We start from the raw sequence: 24,147 nt of genomic DNA on the forward strand, positions 1-24,147 counted from the left end.
CCCAGCACTGGGGCAGGACCAGGGCAGAAGGCCCAGAGAAGAGCCACAAAAGGGGCTCCTGAGCCGGGGGAGGCTGTGGCCCAGATTGCGGGGCGGGTACTAGGAACAGCCCTGCCGGGGGGAAACACCGGAATCCGTCGCCAGTCTCCATCTCTGGGGACAGGCGCCTGCCAGGGATGCGCTGGGTGGTGCTTGGTCCTGGGGCGGGCAGGCAGGCCCAGGCGGTGGAAGAGGGCTGGGGGTGGGAGGGCTTTGCAGGCCTAGGGGGGAAGGATGCATTGGAAGGGGGATGCTGACAGGCAAGGGGGGAAGAGGGGGCCAGAGAGGCTGTCCAAAGGCTGGAAGCCCCAAGTGAGCCACTGGGGAGAGGTAAGGCCCAGGGGCCAGGAAATGGCCTGGAAGAGGCTGCTCAGGAGCACCAGGAGGAGGGGTCCAAGACACTGCACTCTGCTCTCCTTTGGGCCTTGGGCTGGGACCAGTGGAGCAGGAGGGCTTGGCCGGGAGACAAGCGGCCGCTTCAGCCCTTAGTCGGCAAGTCGAGCCCAGCCTGCCCACTAGGCCTGCTGGCCTCTGAGCGCAGCCTGCTACAGATGTGGACACATCGCTCTTCAGTTGCACTAACAAGTTATTGCAACTTGTGAGACGGAAATCTGCCCCGGTTACACGCCCCCAACCATCCACAGATCCCAAGCACTCACACAAACACCAGCAACCACTTGCACGTCCGCTCTGGCGTCCCCCCCCAGGAACTATTTGAAACCCAAGGGGGGGTGCCAGCCCCCCCACTTCTAAAAGTCTCTCCACCAGCCTTGCAAGAGGGACAACTGGACCCAGGCTTCAGTTGATTCCGGGGGACAAATAATGAAAAACGGGGTCAGGGGCGTGGTCAAAGGGTTCAAATGAGGGGACACCGAGCAGAGAAGCCCGGACCGCGCCCGCCGCTCCTCGAAGCTGTGGATGGGGCCAGTGGGCGCCGCCCAGAGGAGCTCTGCCCAGCTGCGTGAGCAGGGAGGAGAGGAGATAGGCCCCATGGTCACAGCATCCTCCATTCGCCAGGGCCAGGAGGAGCTCTCATGGATGGGCAGCTGGAGTGCACGTTGGCCCTGGAGACAGAGCTCCCTCTGGCTCCTGAGGGGCTGATTCTGGCTGGGACAGGAGCTGTGGCCGGACCCCGCCCATCCAGCACCTTTGCACCATGCTTACTCCATCTATTTAAATACCTAAAGTACCAGTCAACCCAAGGGACGTCAGAGTCTTGGGGTCAGGGCTGTGAAGGAACCTTGGCAGGAGTTTGGAATCTCCCATTTCCCAGTGCAGCAAACCATGGGACAATGTGTGTCCGAGGCCCGGGGTGCTTCTCTGGGCAGATCCCGCAGAGCCTCGTCCCCGTGGAATAGGCCTCCTGCAACAAGAGCACCCGTCTGGAGACCCCCGGGGCTCCAGCCTGAGACCTCAGCTCACGAGAAGCCAGCCATGGCAGCCAGGAGCCCATCATTCCTCAGAGCAAGGCCTGCAGGGACATTATCCAGAGTGCCCAAAGCACCTGCACCAGCAGCCGGCGTTTCCGTGGGTGGTGCACATGCCTCAGTGCACCTAGCACAATGTATTCCGCACGAGGATGGAAACCATTAGCGGGAGCACTGACACAAGAGTGTCTTGGGCATGAGCTCGGGCCAGCGCAGTAGCAACAGTGTGGCGGGAGAAGCCACAGGGAGCGCAGCTGCCAAGGGACGGAGGAGGCCCTCCCGGGTGGGAGGCCAAAGGGCTGAACCACCGAAGACCTGCCTGGCAAGCTGGCAAGCTGCAGCAGGTGCCGCCAGGAGCGGGGGAAGCGGCAGGCTCTGTCACGGAGCCCTGTACGCTTTCTGGGGCAATTGCAGGGGTTGCATTTGTTTCCGGCTTGGCTTTCGCGCCAGCAATAGCAGCAGGGTTTGACGGAGCATCAGCTCCTGGGGGAGGGCTTGGGCAAAGGGAGACCCAGGAGCGGGACATCGCGGAGGAACGCTGAAACCTGGAGCGCAGCTGCCAAGGGACGGAGGACTCGGACTCCTGGAGTTATCTGCCCTGCACAAGGAGCCCCGACAGCGCCCGCGCTCAGGAGCTGCTTGCAAAGTGTCTCTCGCCTTCGGTGCCTTTGCAAAGGCCCTGGCGTGAGCTGTCCAAAGGGCCTCCTGGCTGGAGTGGCTGGAGGCTGGTATGTCAGTGAGCACGTCCTTTCTGGAATGAGCCGGTTTCCCTTGAAGCACAAATGGCTTCCCTAAAGAGTCAGCGTGACCTCAAACTGTCACCTCGCTCTGCCGGCTCTGCCTTTCCGTTTAGGCACAGCGGGTCTCCGGGGCTGTGGATTTCTGCTCACTAGCGTCAGATCCCCCTGCCGGAGCCAGCAGGCCCACGAGGTCTACAGGAAATCAGCCAGCTGGCAGTAGGTAGCCAGGGGGCAGGCCAGGGGCTGGGTATTTCTTTAGTACCTGCGGCAGGGGCTTCTGGAAAGCACCCCGCATTCAAGCTGTCTGTGTGGGGCCGATCGTGCAGACATGTCCCTGCGTGTCAGTGAGCGGCCCCATGCAGGCGGTGGCAGTGCTCACTGGGGCTGCGCCGTCGGGCTGTGTCTGGCCATACGGCTGCCGCTTCAATATCGTCCATGGAATAACGTTCCCATTTGGTGGCTTTATTCAATCACATGGATCAATGTGTATCTGCCCGGGATCCTGATCACAGACCTGACCCGTTCTACACTGTAGCTGCTTCTGCCCTTTCATTATCTCTGCACTTTTGCATCTTACCAGCTCCAGTTTTTCTTTTCACTGTGGGACAATTGCATTTTTCCCATTCGTGGCGGGATCCCTGGCATGCCTGAGATAGAAGACCCATGTTGCGCCAGCTGACAGATGTTCAGGGCTTTGGACCCATCTGAGCATTCTATTAGCTGCCTGTGTTTCTGTACACAGTTCTGCGGCTTTTACTGCAAATACCTTGTGAGCTAACTTCATGGCTGAAGAGAGACGTTTGAGTCTAATCCAGCGGGTCCATTTCTCTTGGTTTTCACTCCGAGTCGTGCTCCAAGAGCGTTTCATGCTGTCCCCTTGCCTTGCTGTTGCTTTTCTAAATGTCTGGCTTTTCTGACTCACACAGACGTACCCCCACAACTGCCACCACACCAATTCTCAGCAGCCTAGGCTTTGGGCAGTGCCTGGTTTCCACAGGTGCAATTGTTCTGTCAGTCAGCCTGAAAGGAAGCTGATTACCACCCGCTATTGCAGTAAGGGCTGAACGAACAGAAAAAGAATTTCTCGGGCCCAAGCAGCAGACACGTCTGCCAGCCTGGAGCAGTTGGCTGTGCAGTCTGGGTACTGATACCGCACCCTTGCTGTCCTCCGAGCACAAGCCACTCTTAGCTGTAACGCCTGGGCACCGCGCCGTCTGCACTCAGTCTTTCCTGCTGTGTGCATGGCGTATCGGACACGGCACATGAGGGGCTGAGGAGCCCTTGCCTCTCTTTGAGCCCCCTCCTTTCTAGTGCTCTGTCTTTTCAGTGGCACCATTCGGACCAGCTGTTCCCTCTGCCCGGTCACTGGGGGCCCAGCCCTTCACCTCGGCACATGCACTGGCAGCGGCTTTGCCTCTGGCGTGCGGAATGGTGTAGATCGGCTTCTTGCAGCACCTGTCCCTGGTGCGGGCCACAGATGATTCTGTTCAGGTCCTTGCAGAGGTGCACGAAACAGCGAGACAAACACCTGTTCTCTCTTTTCTCCCATCCCGGGTGGGGACTGGACCTGTGCTACAGGTGGTGTGGCAGTGGCCACCAGGAGGCGCTGTCTCACCGGTTTTTCTCCACCTGTGCGATGCGAAGGGGGTTCCGGCTGGCGGATGCTGGAGTGGGGGGAGCTCTCGCAAGCAGCAGGATAACACTGACTAGGGTCAGTTCTTGAGGCAGTGGGACTAAGCACAGATGTGTGGCCCGAAATCCCTTTGAAAGGGCGCGCTCTGCTGTGCCTGGGCCGGTGTGGATACAGCAGGACGAAGTAGGTGACACGAGGAGTCTCTCAGATGCCCTGCGGCTGATTTCCCCTCCAAGGCGGAAGGGGCCCGTCAGGCCCTGGGACCGGCCCGCACTGAGCAGAGAGGCAGGTCTTTGCTGGGCTGGGAGGCTCCGTGCAGCTCCGGGGAGCCTCCCGTTCTCACTGGCCTTGCAGAGACAGGCCAGCTTTGTAGCCTCACACTTGGACAGCCTCTCCCCTCCTGGCATGAGAAGTAAGAGGCGACGGGGGCGGGGGCTCTCCTGCCTCAGCTGGAAATGCTGCTGGTGCAAGGGGTACATTGCCTCCGAGGCTGCTGGCTGACTCCCCGGGAACGCGGGGAATGGCTGTAGAGCCAGGAGTTGGAAGGCACACGGAAGCCATCCCGGAGCGGGGCTGTAGCCAAGAGGTTGGCATAGGAGCGTGAGGGCTGTGCAGCGATTCGCTCTTGCCCTCTTCTGACTAGACCAGGGTTGCTGCAAGGTCTCGCTCCGTGGCAGCTCTACAAGTGACGTTGGGCCTCGGGTCTGCGCTGCAGCCAAGGTCTGTAAGATCATTTTGATCATCCCTTTGGTGCGCAATCCTGTCGGACGCTCTGCAAACGGGTTACCAGGAAAGTCTCTGGGACTTGTTTGGCGTGAGTGGAGGGTGTGTACGGAGCTAGGGCCATGGGGAAAGCTACTGCAAATGTCCGAGAGGAGGGGAGAAGCTGGAAAAAAACCAGGACGCAGCCTGTGTGCTGGAGGCTAGAATTGAACTCACAGCATTGACGACCCCTGGAGACAGGTGGACACCCCAAGGGCTAACGAGCTAAGGATGGGCATGACAACCGCCAGCAAAGGACAACGGTGGGAAACTCGGAGATTCACACCTTTTAAGGAGGAATGTTTGCAGCAGGACACTGCAACCCCCAGAACTCTAACGTGTAAAACGGGGGCTTTTGTCATGAGATCCTGTTTTGGGTCCTTCAAGCCACGCCTCCGAGGAGCCTCGAATTGTGATTGAGGAACCTCACTTGTGTTCAGTCTTACCTGGCCAATAAGATCGACTCGCGCCACGACAGCCCGGCAGCATAAATAATCTGAGGACGTGTAAAGGCGCCGCTTTTGCTCCAGTAGCTCACTAAACACAGCGGCGCCTTTCCCCGAAAGGGTCCCGTGTGCGTCTTACCAGCAGAGCAGGGGTCACGCCCTGCCGAGATGCCGCCGCGCTCAGCTGAGCAAGACACAAAGCGGCACTGAAAAGGCAAAAGAAATGAAAAGCCAGTGGGGCTTTGCAAAGAGAAGAGCTGGCAACCCACGCAGCCATCTGGGGCCATGCAGGAACTAGCAGCTGGCCCCTCAGGGCTGGCGTCCCCGGCCGCGCTCCGAGCGGGGAAGGAGCAGAATACTACCTGCGCTCGGGGAACCCTGGCTCTGCCGGTGCCGCTCCAAGGATTATCGAAATTGGAGCGCCTCAAGAGGGGTGGTCAGAGGGTTGCCATGGAACTGGCCCGGTTCTGTGGAAAGCCACAGCCACGTGACAAGCAGCCAGCCTGGGGAGGTCGCAGGCTGGTGTCGGAAGCTTCTGCTGTAGGCCAGCCGTTCCAAGCCAGCCCATGCCGGGCTCCCTGGAAGCTGCCCATCATGAGAGCAGGGCTCAGGGACAAGGAGGGGCTGGCCGCGTGAGACTGCAGAACAGGACTGGGACCGTGCCTTGTGTGGGTCGCAGCTGAGAGAGCCACATTCACAGCAGCCTGATCAAAACCAGGGCCATTTCCAGCACACCCTTGCAGTTTTCCATCCTTGTGCGGAATAAATGTTGTTTGCATTGAAGCCTGTGCAGCTGTGCACCACCCCTAGAAACACACGCTCTCCGCTCTGAGCACTCTGCTATTCAGCTGGGCAGCCCTGCCCCTCGCCTTGCGGACTACCCCTTCTCCCACCACAGTGTGGCTTCATGACCCAGCAACCCACCCGGTCTGGGATTTGGAGAGAGGACAGCCTCCCGTCCCACCCTTCCCAGCAATGGGCAGAGGGCCCTTGCCAGGGGCAGCTGACAAACACCAGGGCCATGGCATGGCAGCGTGAGGGCGCAGCAGCAGCACTGGGCGGGAAGCCATGTCCTCAGGGCCACCGTGCCCTGGCCTGCGAGAGGTAACTCGGGCAGTGCCAGGTGCGACTGTTGCTAGGTTGCAGCAGCCTGGCACTAAGGACCCACATGAACAAAACAAGGCCTGGGTCTCTGTGCAGCCGGGGCCCCAAATCAAGGCCTGTTCTGCCCACAGGAGGGAGGGGGGCTGGGAAAGAGGGAGACCCCTGTGACTGAGCTGGGCTGAAGAGGGAGGAGGCTGGGCCAGTCTGGGGCAGGTGAGCCTGGGAAGGCCCCGGCGGGTGGAGAGAGCGGGGTTCAGAGGGACTGGCACAGAATTGCTGGGGAGAGCAGCCCCATGCTGGGTCCCTGATGGGTGGATGGCCGGGACAGTGCCTGGGGCAACGGGGGGATCCAGGCTGGCCAGGGGATGGCAGGGCACACTGGGGAGCAGACCCAGGGGAGCTCTCTTGGTGGGACCTGCCGTGGGGCTGGGTAGTCAGGAGGCCTGGAGAGGGAGGGTCTGGATGGGGCCCAAGGCACTGGGGGCCCGGGCAGCGCTGGCCCTGAAGAGGGGCTGTACTTTACAGGGTTACTGTGTGTCTGTCAGGAATGGTGGCACTGAGGGACTGCTCCTTTCGACAGGAAACTGAGGCAGGTGGTGTGACGTGAGGCGGGGTTCCCCCGACCCTGCACCCCGGTAGCAGCAAGAACAGGCTCCGCCAGCAGGAGAGTAGCGAGGTTTTATTGCCCCTCCAGGGTACAGCCCGGCACAGACGTGGGTGATTACAGGGTTCGGGGCCAGGGTGGTTCACACCCCTTGGGTTAGGGCCCATCACCCCCAGTCTGTCTCCCTCGTGGTTCCAGCCCCAGACTGCCCTTCCCCCGACACTCACTTCCCTAGTTCCCTCGCTGCCCCCACCCGTCTGACCGGTGGGGTCTTTGTCTCGGGGACCCAGGCAGCCCCCGCTGGGCCGTGCTCGCAGGCAGAGGCCAGCAGGGGTCGTCCGCCACCCAAACACCGCAGCAAGGAGCTGACACTGCAGCACGTGGGTGGGCCAGGGGACCCTCACCTCCCAGCGCAGGGCCGGGTCCCAGAGCAGACGGCCCCCTGCCTTTCGCTAGGTCCCCGCATGGGGGCTGAGCCCTGGCTGGGGGCCCCTGCTGCTCTTTAGGCTGGAGAACAGGGAGCCTTCCTGGCCGGACAGGCCCTGAATGGCCATTGTGAGCCCAAGCAGCAGAACGTGGCCCCAGCCCCCTGGCTTTCTGCCATCGGGGCAGTCGGGCTGAGGCCTGGAGCCCCCGCTCCGGAGGGAGGTCTTAGCCCTTGCAGGGTGCTTCCCGGAGGGAGGGAAGCGGATCCCCGGGGCCCAGCGCAGCCGCAGTGGGAAGCGGGAGGCGCGATGGCCGCAGCAGGCAGCATGGCACAGGCCGAGACGGGCCCTGGCCCTGCGCTTTCCCAGTCTCCATTCTCCTCCTAGGCCAGCCCGGCGGCGGGCGCGGCGGGAGGACGGCGGCTTTATTAGCACAGCCCCGGCGGCAGCGGAAGAGCCAGTCCTGCCCCAGGGCGAGAGGAGAAGCCCGAGCAGAACTGCCTGGGACTGGCCCCGGGGGAGCGCTGGGCCGTGGGGGGCCGACGGGGCGCGGGAGGCTGCCTCCCCCAGCAGAGCTGCACAGGGAAGCGGGATGGTCACCCCTGTTCCGCCCTGGCCGTGGAGGGATGGGCTCCGGGAACCCCAGGGGCGCCCTGCTCCCTCCGGCCCAGGGAAGGGGGGACACCAAGCAGCTGCCCCTGCGGCCATGCGTGGGGGGGCTGCAGTGCTCCGTGGACAGAGGCCCACCCCAGGGAGCCCCACGTGGCGGAGTCAGGTCCCCCAGGCAGCTGTGCAGGTTGATCTGCCCCCACGGCCAGCCAGGGAAGCAGCTCCCGGAGCGCACGGCAGGTCCTGGTGTCAGCATGGCTGGGGCCGTGTCCTGCGGCGGCCCTGGCGGAGCAGTCGCAGCCACATCGCACCCGCCACGCTCAGCCGGACGCTGGGCAGGCTCAGGGCTCCGGCTGCCACAAGGAGACGTGCTCCTGAGCTGCAGAGGGTCACAGCCAGTGTTAGCGCTACCTGGACGGGGCCGGGCACGGGGAGCCGGAGGGCTAATCCCAGGAGTGAGCAGGGCAGGAGGCTGTGCCCAGAGGAAAGGGCACGTGGGCACTAGGGTGCCAGCGCAGGCTGTGCGGTGGGCACGCCAGTCCGAGCCGGGCGCCCCAGGGCGGTTTAGAAACTTGGCCGTGAACCGTTGGTGAGGTAGGCGCTGGGCCGGCTCTAGTGGCCTGTGACCCGGACTGGGCCCGGGAAGGGCAGCTGCCGTGTGCCTGGCCCGGGGGACGCTCGATCTCGGCCCCGAGCACTAACCAGCGTGCGGCCCGGGGCTACCCGGCCGAGAGGGGCTGTGGGTCGGGAGAGGGGCAGGGGCAGACCTGCATGGGGAGCCCAGGGCTGGCAGTGCAGCGGCTCTGGGCTGGAGGGCAGGGGCTCTCCCGTGGGACTGGGGGAGCACAGAGCTACCAGGCACTGCAGGCAGGGCGCGGGCAGAAGGCTCAGGGCCTCGCCGAGGGCGGGGGGGGGGGGGCAGGCAGAAGGCTCGGGGCCTCGCCGAGGGCGGGGGGGGGCGGGGGCAGAAGGCTCGGGGCCTCGCCGAGGGCGGGGGGGGCGGGGGCAGAAGGCTCGGGGCCTCGCCGAGGGCGGGGGGGCAGGGGCAGAAGGCTCGGGGCCTCGCCGAGGGCGGGGGGGGCGGGGGCAGAAGGCTGAGGGCCTCGCCGAGGGCGGGGGGGCGGGGGCAGAAGGCTGAGGGCCTCGCCGAGGGCGGGGGGGCGGGGGCAGAAGGCTGAGGGCCTCGCCGAGGGCGGGGGGGCAGGGGCAGAAGGCTGAGGGCCTCGCCGAGGGCGGGGGGGGCGGGGGCAGAAGGCTCGGGGCCTCGCCGAGGGCGGGGGGGCAGGGGCAGAAGGCTGAGGGCCTCGCCGAGGGCGGGGGGGCAGGGGCAGAAGGCTCGGGGCCTCGCCGAGGGCGGGGGGGGCGGGGGCAGAAGGCTGAGGGCCTCGCCGAGGGCGGGGGGGGGGGCGGGGGCAGAAGGCTCGGGGCCTCGCCGAGGGCGGGGGGGGGCGGGGGCAGAAGGCTGAGGGCCTCGCCGAGGGCGGGGGGGGGGCGGGGGCAGAAGGCTCGGGGCCTCGCCGAGAGCGGGGGGGGGGGGGGGCAGTGGGGCTGCTCACCAAAGTGGCAGAGGTAGCGGTTCCGGGTCTTGCAGCGCTGGTCGTTCCAGTTGAAGGCAGCCGAAGCCTGGAGCTCAACGCAGTTCCCAAACCTGAGGCGAAGCAGCGGACAGCGGGTCCCAGCGCGGGGGGCACAGCGCTCCCAGGGCCAGGGGGGGGGCAGGAGTCCCAGCGCGGGGGGCACAGCGCTCCCAGGGCCGGGGGGGGGGGCAGGAGTCCAGTGCGGGGGGCACAGCGCTCCCAGGGCCGGGGGGGGCAGGAGTCCCGGGGGGGGCACAGCGCTCCCAGGGCCGGGGGGGGCAGGAGTCCCGGGGGGGCACAGCGCTCCCAGGGCCGGGGGGGGCAGGAGTCCCGGGGGGGGCACAGCGCTCCCAGGGCCGGGGGGGGCAGGAGCCCAGCGCGGGGGGCACAGCGCTCCCAGGGCCGGGGGGGGCAGGAGTCCCAGCGCGGGGGGCACAGCGCTCCCAGGACTGGGGGGGGCAGGAGCCCAGTGCGGGGGGCACAGCGCTCCCAGGGCCGGGGGGGGGCAGGAGTCCCAGCGCGGGGGGCACAGCGCTCCCAGGGCCGGGGGGGGCAGGAGCCCAGTGCGGGGGGCACAGCGCTCCCAGGGCCGGGGGGGGCAGGAGCCCAGTGCGGGGGGCACAGCGCTCCAGGGCCGGGGGGGATGGGGGGCAGGGGACGTGAGGGTTGCGGTATGGGGCACGGCCCGGGCCAGAGGGCCTCACAGCCTGGCTGTGCCTACGTCTCGCACAAGGCCCCGTCTGGTCTCTCCCCCTTTGCATCCTCCATCCGCTGCCCTGTCCAGCGCACCCAGCCCTGCTCAGGACCCAGCCTGAACGTGCTGCAAGATCCCGGCCCTCGGCCCCCAGCCCAGCGGCTTCACCTGCCTCCCGGCACCCCTGCTACAGCACAACCATCAGCAGCCGCTTGTCCTCCGCCCCCCAAGCCCGCCCTAGCCTCCCCCCACCATCAGCAGCCGCTTGTCCTCCGCCCCCCCAGCCCGCCCTAGCCTCCCCCCACCATCAGCAGCCGCTTGTCCTCCGCCCCCCCAGCCCGCCCTAGCCTCCCCCCACCATCAGCAGCCGCTTGTCCTCCGCCCCCCCAGGCCCGCCACTAGCCTCCCCCCCCACCCATCAGCAGCCGCTTGTCCTCCGCCCCCCCAAGCCCGCCCTAGCCTCCCCCCACCATCAGCAGCCGCTTGTCCTCCGCCCCCCCAGCCCGCCCTAGCCTCCCCCCACCATCAGCAGCCGCTTGTCCTCCGCCCCCCCCAGCCCGCCCTAGCCTCCCCCCCACCATCAGCAGCCGCTTGTCCTCCGCCCCCCCAAGCCCGCCCTAGCCTCCCCCCACCATCAGCAGCCGCTTGTCCTCCGCCCCCCCCAGCCCGCCCTAGCCTCCCCCCACCATCAGCAGCCGCTTGTCCTCCGCCCCCCCAGCCCGCCCTAGCCTCCCCCCACCATCAGCAGCCGCTTGTCCTCCGCCCCCCCAAGCCCGCCCTAGCCTCCCCCCACCATCAGCAGCCGCTTGTCCTCCGCCCCCCCAGCCCGCCCCTAGCCTCCCCCCACCATCAGTAGCCGCTTGGCCTCCAGCCCCCCCCAAGCCCGCCCTAGCCTCCCCCCCACCATCAGCAGCCGCTTGTCCTCCGCCCCCCCAAGCCCGCCCTAGCCTCCCCCCACCATCAGTAGCCGCTTGTCCTCCGCCCCCCCCAAGCCCGCCCTAGCCTCCCCCCACCATCAGCAGCCGCTTGTCCTCCGCCCCCCCCAAGCCCGCCCTAGCCTCCCCCCACCATCAGCAGCCGCTTGTCCTCCGCCCCCCCAGCCCGCCCTAGCCTCCCCCCACCATCAGCAGCCGCTTGTCCTCCGCCCCCCCCAAGCCCGCCCTAGCCTCCCCCCACCATCAGCAGCCGCTTGTCCTCCGCCCCCCCCAAGCCCGCCCTAGCCTCCCCCCACCATCAGCAGCCGCTTGTCCTCCGCCCCCAAGCCCGCCCTAGCCTCCCCCCACCATCAGCAGCCGCTTGTCCTCCGCCCCCCCCAAGCCCGCCCTAGCCTCCCCCCACCATCAGCAGCCGCTTGTCCTCCGCCCCCCCAAGCCTGCCCTAGCCTCCCCCCACCATCAGCAGCCGCTTGTCCTCCGCCCCCCCCCCAAGCCCCGCCCTAGCCTCCCCCCACCATCAGCAGCCGCTTGTCCTCCGCCCCCCCAAGCCCGCCCTAGCCTCCCCCCACCATCAGCAGCCGCTTGTCCTCCGCCCCCCCCCAAGCCCGCCCTAGCCTCCCCCACCATCAGCAGCCGCTTGTCCTCCGCCCCCCCCCAAGCCCGCCCTAGCCTCCCCCCACCATCAGCAGCCGCTTGTCCTCCGCCCCCCCAAGCCCGCCCTAGCCTCCCCCCACCATCAGCAGCCCGCTTGTCCTCCGCCCCCCCAAGCCCGCCCTAGCCTCCCCCCACCATCAGCAGCCGCTTGTCCTCCGGCCCCCCCCAAGCCCGCCCTAGCCTCCCCCCACCATCAGTAGCCACTTGGCCTCCGGCCCCCCCAAGCCCAGCCCTAGCCTCCCCCCACCATCAGTAGCCACTTGGCCTCCGGCCCCCCCCAAGCCCGCCCTAGCCTCCCCCCACCATCAGTAGCCGCTTGGCCCTCCAGCCCCCCCCATGCTCCGCCCTAGCCTCCCCCCACCATCAGTAGCCACTTGGCCTCCGGCCCCCCCCCATGCCCGCCCTAGCCTCCCCCACACCAGCATCAGCCCGCTTGGCCTCCTCGCTCTGGAGCTGTGGCCATTTGCCTGGGACCAGACTGTGACACCAGCCTCCCTCGCCCACCTTGCCCCATTTTCACGCCAGCCCCCTCGTGCTTCCCCAGGCAGCCCTGCCCCGTGGGCCCCGGGCCCCCCTTTTGTTCTGTCCGCACAGCGCTCGCCGCGGGAGCGAGCGGGAAGCGGCCTGCCGCGCCCAGCCAGGTCACTTACCGCCGGCGTCTGGCTGGCCGAACGCGAAGCTGGTGAAGGTGTCTCGGGTCCCCGTGTCCCAGCGGAACAAGTCCTTGGAGGTTTTGTAGGTCAGACCTACATGAGGGAGCGTGGCTGATGTCACCGGGCTCCCTCCCACACCGGCACAGCAACAGCCACGCGCCACCACGGGTCCCTGTGGGCTGCAGCCTTCCACTGTGAGTCAGCAGCCTCAGCCGCAGGGCCCACCGCTGGATGGGATCAGAGCTGCTGAGCTGTGTCATCAGCCCCGCACTGCCTCAGCGATTCCCAGCAAGTGAAGACTGAGCCACGCTCCCAGTGGTGAGCTTCCCAGGGCTGTGCTGACTCCAGCGGCGGGGCTGCACGCTCGCTGCCCTGTGGCGGGCCGAACACCTCCAGGCCAGGCGCTGTGGCTCGGGGCCTGCTCCCCCTCCCCGTCTTGAGCCCTGGCACAGCCCAGCTCCCTCATCCGCAGAGGACACTGCACTGCGCCCCCCTGGCCAGCGCCACGGCAGGCACAATGGGGCAGCTGCCCACCGCAGACCCTGCTGCTCACACACATTTCCTCCTCCAGCCCCTTCCCTCTCTCAAGGCAGCCAGCGAGTAGCCTTCAACCCAGACACTAGCCACGAGGCAGCACATACCCACTGACGGGCTGAGGGATCACAACGGCCTGAGTGCTAATCCCAACTCCCTGGGTGACCCCGGCCCTCTTGGCCTCACTGTGCCTCAGTTTCCCCAGTTGTGAAACACAGATACCTCCCTCCCGGGGGATGGGGCGAGTTAATGCTCTGCTGAATGTAGCAGCATTTCCAGCAGCAGCCTGACGGAGAACCCTGTGCCAGGCAGCGGCCCACGGGTGGCCCTGCCTCTAGGAAACAGCAGCGATGGGGCGCACAAATGAGCTCCAGTCTGCAGAGCACTGAGAACAGGAGAAGGCCCCTGTTGGGACAGTCAGCTGGGACCCGTGATGGTCAAGGCAGGGCTGCCATTTGCTGTAACCTCGGGCACGGGCCAGACGGGCTCCAGCCTGCGGCCGTAGCACCAAGCGCTCAGCCCCCCGGGGCTGGCTGGGTGAGCCTGCTCTCCACGGGCAGCGCCCTGACAGACGCACCCTGCTCCTGCGCAGGCTCCGGGCCCTTGGGGAAGCCTGTGCCCAGCCCTGGGGCCCCTGGCGCAGTCGCTCACCGATCCAGAAGTTGCGGGTCTCGAAATCCGGCTCCGTCACCTCATTGGTGAGCTCCAGCCTCCCCAGGTAAAAGGCCAGGATGTCCTGCACTTTCTGATTTCTGATGTGGGCCAGCATCGCTCCTTTCTCCTGCGGGGAACCAGAGCCGGGCAGCAGTGCGACAGGCCCGGTACCCAGGCGGGACGGCGCCCTCGTGTGCCCTGCCGCCAGCCCTCAGCTCCATCCCCGTCCCGGTGTCATCCCTGCCCAGGGAGCAAAGGTGCCGGGACGCTGCTGCTGGCACCAAGCGGGGGCGGGAGCCCAGAGCCGGGCTTGCGTCCCTCGTCCAGGAAGCCGCTGGCCTGAGAGAAGGCCGCAGGTGGATGACTCCTGGCAGCTGGGCCAAGCAGTGACAGGCTGGCGCAGGCGCTGCCGAGGGGTTACCTGGCATTTAGCTTTGGCTCCATAGTACGTGTCTGCCTCAGAGGAAACCAGGAAGCAGTCCCCGTCTATCCGCAGGTCGCAGGTGTGGAAGGGGAACTGGACCCTGGCTGCGAGAGACGAACGGATCAGTCTCTGCCTGCAGGAGAGACAGCCCAGGCTTCCCCCCGGCCGGAGTGGGGGATGGGACGGGAAGGGGGGCCATGCACGGCCAGGGTCCCGCAGAGGGGTCACTGTTGCACCAGACATGGCTCCAAGCAGGCCAGCGACTCTTCAAGGGGCCTGCCCCGGCACCCCCAGCTTGGGGGAAGTTCATTCAGGCTCCCAGTAAGTGTTGCACCGTTCAGCCCCCCAGGGCAGCGCTAGGCTCTGTGGCCCTCAGGCTGTGTCCAGACTGCAGGGTTCTGCCGACAAAACTAGACTTGTGTCTACACGGCAGATCTGTCGACAGCTGTAACCTCGTTCTACGTGGAGTAACGGCCTCTGTGGCCGGAGCTCTGGCGCGAGAAGGCGCCGCTGCAGCTCCACTGCCATGGCGACACGCGGCTCGCTCTGCCACAGAACTGCCTGTCACAGACGCACCCGCAGAGCCAGCAGGTTGCCAGGTGGCTTCAACAAACAGCCCGGAGACGCCTGACATGACGTCACACTCGCCATTCCACCGTCGGTAGAAACCACCCGCCCGCTCTGTTTTCTCAACGTGTTTCCCAACCAGAAAGCTCAAATACTGGACTGACCGGTTCAACCCGGACACCGGGCCACCCTCATGGGCCCCTCCCGCGTGGGCCAGCAAGGCCTTTGCTGGGTCCCCTGCCTGGCCGGGGGCAGGGAGGGGCGCTGGAAAAGGGCCTGGATTCGGGGCAGAGCGATGGCTGACGCTGTTTGTGGCCAGTGCGGGATATCGGCTCCCCCAGCCCGGACGCTGCCCAGAAGCCAGACGCGGCGCAGTGGGCTGGCTGGCCCAGGCTCTGTCTGGGATTGAAGAACCGCACAGCTGGGGCCAGGACAGAGCGTCCTGGGGCCCGGAGCGGCTTGGGGGGAGCTCAGGGCCCTCAGCCAAGAAGCCAAAGGCTGCAAGCAGAGGCTGGGCTGGGCTCCCAGGAGCCCTCGCCCAGGGCTGGGACTGCAGCTGCCCCTTCTGGAGCATGTGTGGGAACCTGCCCCCCTCACCCACAGCCTGGCACCAGGGACGGAGACGGACTCACTGCCGCACTCGGCGCCGCCGTAGCCAATGTCGCAGAGGCAGGAGCATTCCTCCTCCCGGAACCGGCCATGGAGACACTGGATGCTGCATTTCACTGCAAGACACACAGGCGGTTACGGAGCCGCCGCGAGCCCATCAGCCCTCGCCCCCCGCAGGCGGCTCCTCTCTGCCTCGCCCGGCGCCGCTGCGAGCCCCCCGCAGACGGCTCCTCTCTGCCCCGCCCGGCGCCGCCGCGAGCCCCCCCGCAGACGGCTCCTCTCTGCCCCGCCCGGCGCTGCCGCGAGCCCCCCGCCCCCACGCAGATGGTTCCTCTCTGCCCCGCATGGCACCTCCGCGAGCCCCCCGTCCCCACGCAGATGGTTCCTCTCTGCACCGCCTGGCACCGCCGCGAGCCCCCCGCCCCCACGCAGATGGTTCCTCTCTGCCCCGCCTGGTACCGCCGCGAGCCCCCCGCCCCCACGCAGATGGTTCCTCTCTGCCCCGCCTGGCACCACCGCGAGCCCCCCGCCCCCACGCAGATGGTTCCTCTCTGCCCCGCCTGGCACCACCGCGAACCCCCCGCCCCCACGCAGATGGTTCCTCTCTGCCCCGCCTGGCACCTCCGCGAGCCTCCCGCCCCCACGCAGATGGTTCCTCTCTGCCCCGCCTGGCACCTCCGCGAGCCCCCCGCCCCCACACAGATGGTTCCTCTCTGCACCGCCTGGCACCACCGCGAGCCCCCCCGCCCTACGCAGGTGGTTCCTCTCTGCCCCGCCTGGCACCACCGCGAGCCCCCCGCCCCCACGCAGATGGTTCCTCTCTGCCTCACCTGGCACCTCCGCGAGCCCCCCGCCCCCACGCAGATGGTTCCTCTCTGCCTCACCTGGCACCACCGCGAGCCCCCCGCCCCCACGCAGATGGTTCCTCTCTGCCTCACCTGGCACCACCGCGAGCCCCCCCACCCCACGCAGGTGGTTCCTCTCTGCCCCGCCTGGCACCACCGCGAGCCCCCCGCCCCCACGCAGATGGTTCCTCTCTGCCCCGCCTGGCACCTCCGCGAGCCCCCCGCCCCCACGCAGATGGTTCCTCTCTGCACCACCTGGCACCACCGCGAGCCCCCCCGCCCCACGCAGGTGGTTCCTCTCTGCCTCACCTGGCACCACCGCGAGCCCCCCGCCCCCACGCAGATGGTTCCTCTCTGCCCTGCCTGGCACCTCCGCGAGCCCCCCGCCCCACGCAGACGGCTCCTCTCTGCCCCGCCTGGCACCTCCGCGAGCCCCCCGCCCCCACGCAGATGGTTCCTCTCTGCCCCGCCTGGCACCACCACGAACCCCCCGCCCCCACGCAGATGGTTCCTCTCTGCCCCGCCTGGCACCACCGCGAGCCCCCCACCCCCACGCAGATGGTTCCTCTCTGCCCCGCCTGGCACCACCGCGAGCCCCCCCGCCCCACGCAGATGGTTCCTCTCTGCCCCGCCTGGCACCACCGCGAGCCCCCCGCCCCCACGCAGATGGTTCCTCTCTGCCCCGCCTGGCACCACCGCGAGCCCCCCCGCCCCACGCAGATGGTTCCTCTCTGCCCCGCCTGGCACCACCGCGAGCCCCCCGCCCCACGCAGATGGTTCCTCTCTGCACCGCCTGGCACCTCCGCGAGCCCCCCGCCCCCATGCAGATGGTTCCTCTCTGCACCGCCTGGCACCTCCGCGAGCCCCCCGCCCCCATGCAGATGGTTCCTCTCTGCCCCGCCTGGCACCTCCGCGAGCCCCCCGCCCCCACGCAGATGGTTCCTCTCTGCCACGCCTGGCACCACCGCGAGCCCCCCGCCCCCACGCAGATGGTTCCTCTCTGCCCCGCCTGGCACCACCGCGAGCCCCCCGCCCCCACGCAGATGGTTCCTCTCTGCCCCGCCTGGCACCACCGCGAGCCCCCCGCCCCCACGCAGATGGTTCCTCTCTGCCCCGCCTGGCACCACCGCGAGCCCCCCGCCCCCACGCAGATGGTTCCTCTCTGCCCCGCCTGGCACCTCCGCGAGCCTCCCGCCCCCACGCAGATGGTTCCTCTCTGCCCCGCCTGGCACCACCGCGAGCCCCCCGCCCCCACGCAGATGGTTCCTCTCTGCCCCGCCTGGCACCACCGCGAGCCCCCCGCCCCCACGCAGATGGTTCCTCTCTGCCCCGCCTGGCACCACCGCGAGCCCCCCGCCCCCACGCAGATGGTTCCTCTCTGCCCCGCCTGGCACCTCCGCGAGCCCCCCGCCCCCACGCAGATGGTTCCTCTCTGCCCCGCCTGGCACCACCGCGAGCCCCCCGCCCCCACGCAGATGGTTCCTCTCTGCACCGCCTGGCACCACCGCGAGCCCCCCCGCCCCACGCAGATGGTTCCTCTCTGCCCCGCCTGGCACCACCGCGAGCCCCCCGCCCCCATTCAGATGGTTATGGAGCTGTCACAAGCCCCTCACTCCCACGCACGCGGTTCCTCTCTGCCTTGCCTGGCACTGCTGTGAGCCCCTCACTCCCGCCAGTGCCCACGTGCCAGGCCCACGCAGCGCCCACGTGCCAGGCCCCCAGCACTATGCACGCTAGCTTGTGATGCAACACAACAGTCGTGCAATGCTGCTGTCTTGCCCACGGTGCCGATGAGCCAGCGTCCGCCCTGAGCACCTGCCCCAAGGACGGCCAGCCGCTCGCTCACCTTGGCAATAGCGGCCTGTGTGCCCCGGTGGGCAGTCACAGTGGCAGGTGCTTATGTTCAGCCGCCCACCGTTCCTGCAGCTCATCCGGCAGGGGTTCCTGGGGACCTCTGCGCACATGAAAAGCACGAGGCAGTGTGAGATGGCAGGTGCCCAGGCAGGTGCCCGGCAGGATCGGCGTTTGAGGGGGCCCCGTGGGTGGGTGGGGAGCTGGCACTCACCACACAGCCCCCCCCTGTGATCCCACGACTTGAAACAGCCGGCGTGTGCAGAGGTGCAGAGCGAACACCAGGCTCCTTTCTTGTAGGGCACGATGGTCTGCCCGTTCACCTGCCAGTTCCCCCTGGGGCAGAGGAGACAGGCTGGAGCTGCCGGGCCAGGGCCGGCCCCAGTCGCAGGCAGGCCCGGGGCGCTCTGCTTCCCAGCCGGGCCCATGGCTCATGACTGGCAGCTGGCTCTATTGCCACCAGAGGTTCAGACACAGCCCCCCGCCTGAGAGCTGCCCAGGCTGATTAGCCCCGCCCACTTTCTGCTTCCAAGCCCCGCCCCAGGGCCAAGTCTTACCCTCTTTCATGGTAAGCCCCACCTACTTTTTACCTCCTCCCGCCCAGCCCCCGCTTTCTATCGTTTTAAGCCCCACCGTTTTCTACCTCAGACCCTTCCACCCACCTTCTGCTCCCGGGGCCCACATCCCATTCTCCCTTCTACTTGGGGCCGAGCTCCGCCCACTATCACGAGCCCCGCCCACTGAGAGGCGCACACACCTCTTTCCTTGTTAGCCCCTCCCCCTTTATTTCTCTGGGGCACAGGTCCTCCCACACCCATGACAAGCACCATCCGCTTTCTGCAAAGCCCCGCCCACCTTCACCAGAAACCCCACCCATCACATTTCTACAGGCATCCCGGGTAGATGCTTTCACGCCCTCTGCAGCGGGGTGGGGCAGCTGACAGGCTGGCAGGGCTGGTGGTGTGGGCTCACTGGGACTGCCGGGGGAGACGGGGGCTGAGGACATGGCCCAGGCGCCCACCGGCTGGGCAGGGCGGCGGGACCTGGCGAGGCTGCCTGCCGGCACCCCTGAGGCCTTACCCTGGGAAGTAGGCACAGACGAAAGCCTCTCTCCTCTCCTGGCCCACGGTGCAGACCTGCTTCCCACAGCCTAGCCGGCTGGAGGTGGCCCAGACCAGCTGCAAAGAGACCAGTGCGCAGTGCTCAGCACCCGCTGCCCAGCCCTGTGCCCGCTGGGACGTGGCCGTCCCCCGGCTGCCAGTTGTGAGGGGCCGGGGGTGGCAGTTTCCTGCATTAAGGGGCCAGCTGTCATGGGCTGGCTGTAGGCAGGTGATCACAGCCCCCAGTCACTGCGCAAAGGCCTGTGGAGAGCTCCCCCCAACCCACCGAGAAACCAGCAGGGCAGCATCGGCGCCCCTGCCCTGCAGGGCGCTGGCTCTGGGGCCCAGTGGGGAGGGACGGGGAAATCGCCGACAGGGCCAGACAGCGCCACGAATATTGGGACCACTGGTCACATACTGGAGCCCCCTGCGCCCCAGCTTGTTGCACAGAGCAGCGAGCCCCCCCGGCCTGGGAGCCCTGCCAGTGCCGTGCCCTGGCTGGGGCAGAGCGTGTGGCCTGCTTCTGGGCCCAGCCCTGCCCACGTGCAGGGTGGTTGCTGGAGGGTCACCCCAGCCTCAGGGGGAGCTGGGCACACACGAGGCCCAGGCCCTGCTCGAGGATACTCACCCCACTGGGCCTCTCTGCTGGCCCAGCATCGCCAGTGTGCCGCAGGGCAGGTGGGAGCCGCCGCGTCGGATCCTGGGCGGGAGGAATCCCCGTGCCCGGGTGCCTCGCCCCACACAGCTCAGCCCGGATGCCTCCATTCTGGCTGCAGCCCCCCCTGTTCATCCAGCCCGGGGCTCTCCAGAGCGGCCCCAGCCACGCGGGGGCAGGGCGCCATGCTCAGGGCCCACGTGCTGGGGTGTGGCCCCTGCTCTCTGCGGGCGCCCCGGGGCCTGGGTGTGCGAGCTCACCTGGGTGTAGTGGCTGCAGGTGGCGTTCCCTGTGCACTGTGCCGCCCGGTAGTCGTAGCGCCGCCCCTCGCGGTGCCACAGCTCCACCACGGCCGCGAAGCCGGCCGCCCCGGCGGGGAGCAGCTGGGCGTTCCAGCCCACGTGCTGGGCGGGGGGCGGGGCCCCCACCAGGCAGCTGGCGGCGCGCTCCTGGGCCAGCTGGGCCAGCGCCTCGCTCCAGTCCTGTCGGCCGGGAAAGGCCAAGTCAGCAGGGTCACAGCCTGCTGCAGAACAGGCCTCGGGCCCTGGCCAACGCACTGGCCTCAGCCCAGGCCACGAGGGGGCCAGGATCCCCTCTGCCTCTGCGGCCCACAGCAGCCACCGAGCAGCAGGCGCTCCCACAGGCCTGGCACTCACCGGCCAGCCCCACTGGGCGCCTGCCACCGCCGCGGGCTCAGGGCGCCAGGCGGGCAGCAGCCAGGGCCGGAGTCGGGGAAGAGCAGGGCCGGCCGGAGCTGCATGGGGGCGGTCGGCGGCCGGCCCCGGCGTCAGGGAGCTCAGCGCCCAGCCCTCGCCGCGAGCTGGCTGCTGCTGCCCTGCCTGCGTGGGAGGGGAGGGGCACGCCGCGGCCGGAGGAAGAGCAGAACATCTGGGTCCAGGCGGTTAAAGCTGGCCCCTCAGGGAAGGTCACGGCTCTCGTGGGGCTAGACCCTTGGGGGCGTCCGTGGAAGTTAGGGGGGTCACGCCATGCAGCACAGAGACATGTCCTGCCTGCCCGGAGCTCTGGGTTCAATGTGGGGGCATGTGAGCAGCCTGGCAGAGTCCTGGACCTGGCACGGCTCAGCCACAGCTCCACGAAGCCCCCTGCAGCCGGCACAAGGCACCAGGGGGCAGGGTTGGTGCCTGTTCTTGCCCCACACCGGGGCTCAGCCCTGCTCCCCCAGCCCAGACTGGCAGGCCCCCTGCCCAGCTCGGCCCATGCTCCATGTGGCCCTGGGCAGAGCAGCGCCCGAGGGGAAGGGGCACCCACAGGCGGCCCAGCCCGGATGCCGGGCGTGAGGTGCACCTGCGCCCCAGAGGATCCCGCAGGGGCAGTCGCGCCCTCCCCTCCCAGGCCTCTGACGCGGGAGGGACACGGGGCAGGCAGGGGACTCACCAGCCTCTGCATGTTGGCAGCAGGAGGCTGCACTTGGCTCCGCAGTTTGTTGTGCAGCGAAAGCAGCAGGAAACTTTCCTTGGGGCCGGGAGCTGGGCGGGGGGAGCAGCAGGGAGTCGGGGACTGGGCGCTGGCGATGAGCTAAGGCCCAGACCCAAACCCCTGCCCCGGCGGGTGCAGCTGAGCTGGGGTCCCGCGTGGTGCCCGGAGCTGGCGCCGCCCTGCCCAGGGCTCCATCGCAGCAGCGTGGGAAGGCCGGCCCGCTGCTCTGGGTCTCCATGGCGACCGCCGGGAGAGGAGAGCCTGCCTTTGGAAGACAAAGCCGGCACGGCCTGCGGGCGCCCGGCCTGTCTTGTCGCTGGGGCACAGGCCGGGCGCGACCCCCGAGGCTCCGGCTCCCTGGATGCTGGAGCCCCGGGAGCCCACAATGAAAGGGGGGCGGTAACTAGAGACGGGGGCGCGCTGGCAGCATCCTTGGGTGCCCTGCCCGTGCATTTACCGGGGTGCTGGGCTCCAGCAGGTGCCTGGAAGGGGGGCCGAGTCCTGGCAGGCTAGCAGCACCCGCCAGGGAACCGGGCCCTTTCTCGGGACGCTGCAGGGTAACGCCACTGGCGGGGCCCGGCCGCGAGGTGACTGCCCCGCCGGCCAGCACCTGGAAGCCACGAACTGTGTGTGGAGCCACAGGCTGGGGGCTCCCTCCCGCCCTGCTGTGCCCTGGCCGGGGACCCACCCCTCTCCCCTGGCTCCCTGCAGGCCTGTGGCCACGGTCTGGTGCTGGAGCGCAAAGCCCTCTGCTCCCACTGGCTGCTCTTGGGGGGCTCCGTGATCCCTGCCAGCGCTGGCTGCCAAGGCGCCTATGGGGGTTCTCCCCGGCCCCCGCGCCGAGATCGGACACCCCGCCTGAGCCCGTCCCTGCGGGGCTGGCCAGTTACCTTGCTGTGCCGGTGCTGGGGGGGGCAGCGTCTCGGGGCGCCGGTGTGCCCAGAACTCGCCCACTGCAGCGCCCAGCAAGCTGCAGGCCACGGCCAAGAGCTGGCAGACCAGCACCCCGGTCCCCCTCATGCGGCTGGCTCTGGCCGCGCGTCTGCGGCTCCCCATGAGTCAGGGGAGACGGGCCAGAGGGATCCTGGGGGCTGCAGCCCGGGCTCGGGACGCGTCTGGCTGCTTGCGCGCGTTGCTCTCCAGAGCGGCAGGCGAGCGCAGCCGGCAGCTCCACAAAGGGGCCGGGTGAGTGATGGCTCTGCCCTGGCTCTTCCGCCAGCGCATGACCGGAGAGACAGCTCCCGGGCAGCCCTCCCCCCGCCCGCGCGGGCCCCGCTGCCCGCTGGAGCGTGCCCCTCGGGGGAGGGGGGGCTGTGCGGCGGCGGCCAGCTCTCCGGGCCGGGCACGTCCCAACGGGCGAGTCGTCTGCGCCGGCTGCACTGCACAGACGTGCCCCCCGCGCTCTAGGCAGTGCCTGCTGCCCCCAGGACTGGTCTGGGGGCGGGGGAAGCGCATGGAGTCTGTGCCCCCCGCTGAGGGTTCCCCGCCCTTGCCTTTGGAGACTTCACGTGCCCCAGGCCAACGGGCAGAGGAGAGCGGGATGCACTGCACCCCGTGGCCGGAGCTGCCAGCAGCCGGTGCCAAGGTGCAGTAGAGGGACGGGGCAGAGCCAGGCGTGCTGAGCCAGTGAAGCGGTTCCTGGGAATCGTGGCCACTGCAGCGCTAGACCGGTGAGTCTGCACCGTGGGGACCGGCGGGGCGATGGCCCACACCTGACTCTTGAGGGCAGACCTGGTGGGGCTGTGCAGAGGGGCCTGCCCGTGGGGAAAGCGACCAAGGCCCAGCTGATTGACCCATCCAGGGGCCTGGATCCTGTCCCAGCGGGGAGCAGCCAGACCCCCCCGGGAGCGTCTCAGGCTCTCAGACCAGACGGAGGGCTGGGGCCCCCCAGAGAATTGCGGTGCCCACCAGGCCAAGCTCTGCCAGCCGTGATCTGTCCAGGGCGGGTCCAGCCCGGCAGAGCTGCGGCGGCTGGAGATCGAGCTGTGGCTAAAGGAACTAGAGGACCGTAGGGAGGAGCGCCAGGATTGAAAGAGGCAGCGGCAGCATGAGCTGGCCATGGCGGAGTGGAGGAGCCCCGGCTGCGGTGAGTGGGCAGGGCCCCAGGGGGCCCGGGATGGCCACACGCTTGGAGAAGCTCATGTTGGCCCAGTGTAAAACGTGGGGGACGTGGACGGACTCCTCAGCACCTTTAAGCAGGTCTGTGAACTGCACCAGATTCCCCCAGCTGACCAGCTGCAACCGCTCAGCCCTGGGCTGGGTCAGGAGGCCGCAGGGGGCTCAACCAGCTGGAGGATCTGCAGCCGGGCGACTACGAACGGGTCAAGGAGGCCCTGCTGCACAAGTTCGGGCTGACCCCCGAGATGTACAGGAAGAAGTTCCGGGGGGGCAGAAGGGGCCACAGGAGACCTGTGTGGACCTGGCCTCCCGCCTGGCGCAATCCTGCCGCACGTGGGTGCGCGGGGCCGGAGCCCAGACCGCAGAGGAGCTGCTTAAGCTGATGATGCTGGAGCAGTTCTATGAAGCGTGCCCACCCAGCCTGAGGCTGTGGCTCAAGGACCGAAGTCCAGAGGGCCCCCAGGAGGCTGGGAGACTGGCGGATGAGTTCACAGAGAGCCAGTCTGGGTGTGAATGGGAATTGCGGTGAGAGGGGGAATCGCGCAGAGACCGGATCTCGGCTGAGCAACAGAGTCACCTACGAGGTGAGCCCAAGAGACAAGGACCAGCCATCTGCGCCCCAGAGAACCAGCCAGGGCCAGGCAGAGCGGGCCCAAAGGGGCCCGCAGGACCTAACTTGCCATCGCTGCGGGTAGAAAGGCCACAAGTGGGCTCAGTGCACCTGTGACGGACCGGACCGTGTCTGGGCACAGCTGAGGGCGTCCGCTCAGGGCGAATTGCTCGAATCCGGGGATCCTCACAGCCCCCAGACTGGTGACCTCTCCAAACAGGCCACAAACCAGTCCCACTGAGCGCTTCAGCTGCCTGCCTGAAGCCTCACGAGCAAAACCCCTCCGACACCCCAGTAATATCCGTGCCCCAGATGGCCCTGGGCCTATACACAGGTGGGGGGTCCTAGCACCCAAACCCACCTACCCCGAACAAGTTCTGTCCGGTTCCAAGAAACCAGCCACAGATCCCTGGTCAATTTACCCTCTGGACCTTACCCACA

General features: G+C 68.1%; 1 protein-coding gene across 2 annotated transcripts; it reads right to left on the reverse strand.

Annotated features, from left to right (window-relative positions):
• Nucleotides 1-6,320: 6,320 nt before the first annotated feature.
• On the reverse strand, nucleotides 6,321-22,516 carry LOC102461241 (C-type lectin domain family 18 member C). Of its 2 annotated transcripts, XM_075940626.1 has the most exons (12): nucleotides 21,869-22,516; nucleotides 20,937-21,028; nucleotides 19,802-20,023; nucleotides 18,867-18,964; nucleotides 18,001-18,122; nucleotides 17,782-17,889; nucleotides 15,114-15,206; nucleotides 13,912-14,018; nucleotides 13,488-13,617; nucleotides 12,296-12,395; nucleotides 9,346-9,437; nucleotides 6,321-8,168 (listed from the first exon to the last, which is right to left on the reverse strand). In XM_075940626.1, exons 1-12 carry the CDS (start codon nucleotides 22,032-22,034, stop codon nucleotides 8,131-8,133), a joined length of 1,368 nt encoding a protein of 455 aa, XP_075796741.1. In that variant the 5' UTR covers nucleotides 22,035-22,516; the 3' UTR covers nucleotides 6,321-8,130. The 2 variants fall into 2 exon arrangements, with proteins under 2 accessions (XP_075796741.1, XP_075796740.1); XM_075940625.1 differs by lacking the exons at nucleotides 6,321-8,168; nucleotides 9,346-9,437; nucleotides 17,782-17,889 and having other exon boundaries at nucleotides 12,171-12,395; nucleotides 21,869-22,508.
• Between the last annotated feature and the right edge of the window lie 1,631 nt (nucleotides 22,517-24,147).

The sequence above is a fragment of the Pelodiscus sinensis genome, chromosome 12, assembly GCF_049634645.1.
Source record: "Pelodiscus sinensis isolate JC-2024 chromosome 12, ASM4963464v1, whole genome shotgun sequence".
NCBI classification, from domain to species: Eukaryota; Metazoa; Chordata; order Testudines; family Trionychidae; genus Pelodiscus; species Pelodiscus sinensis.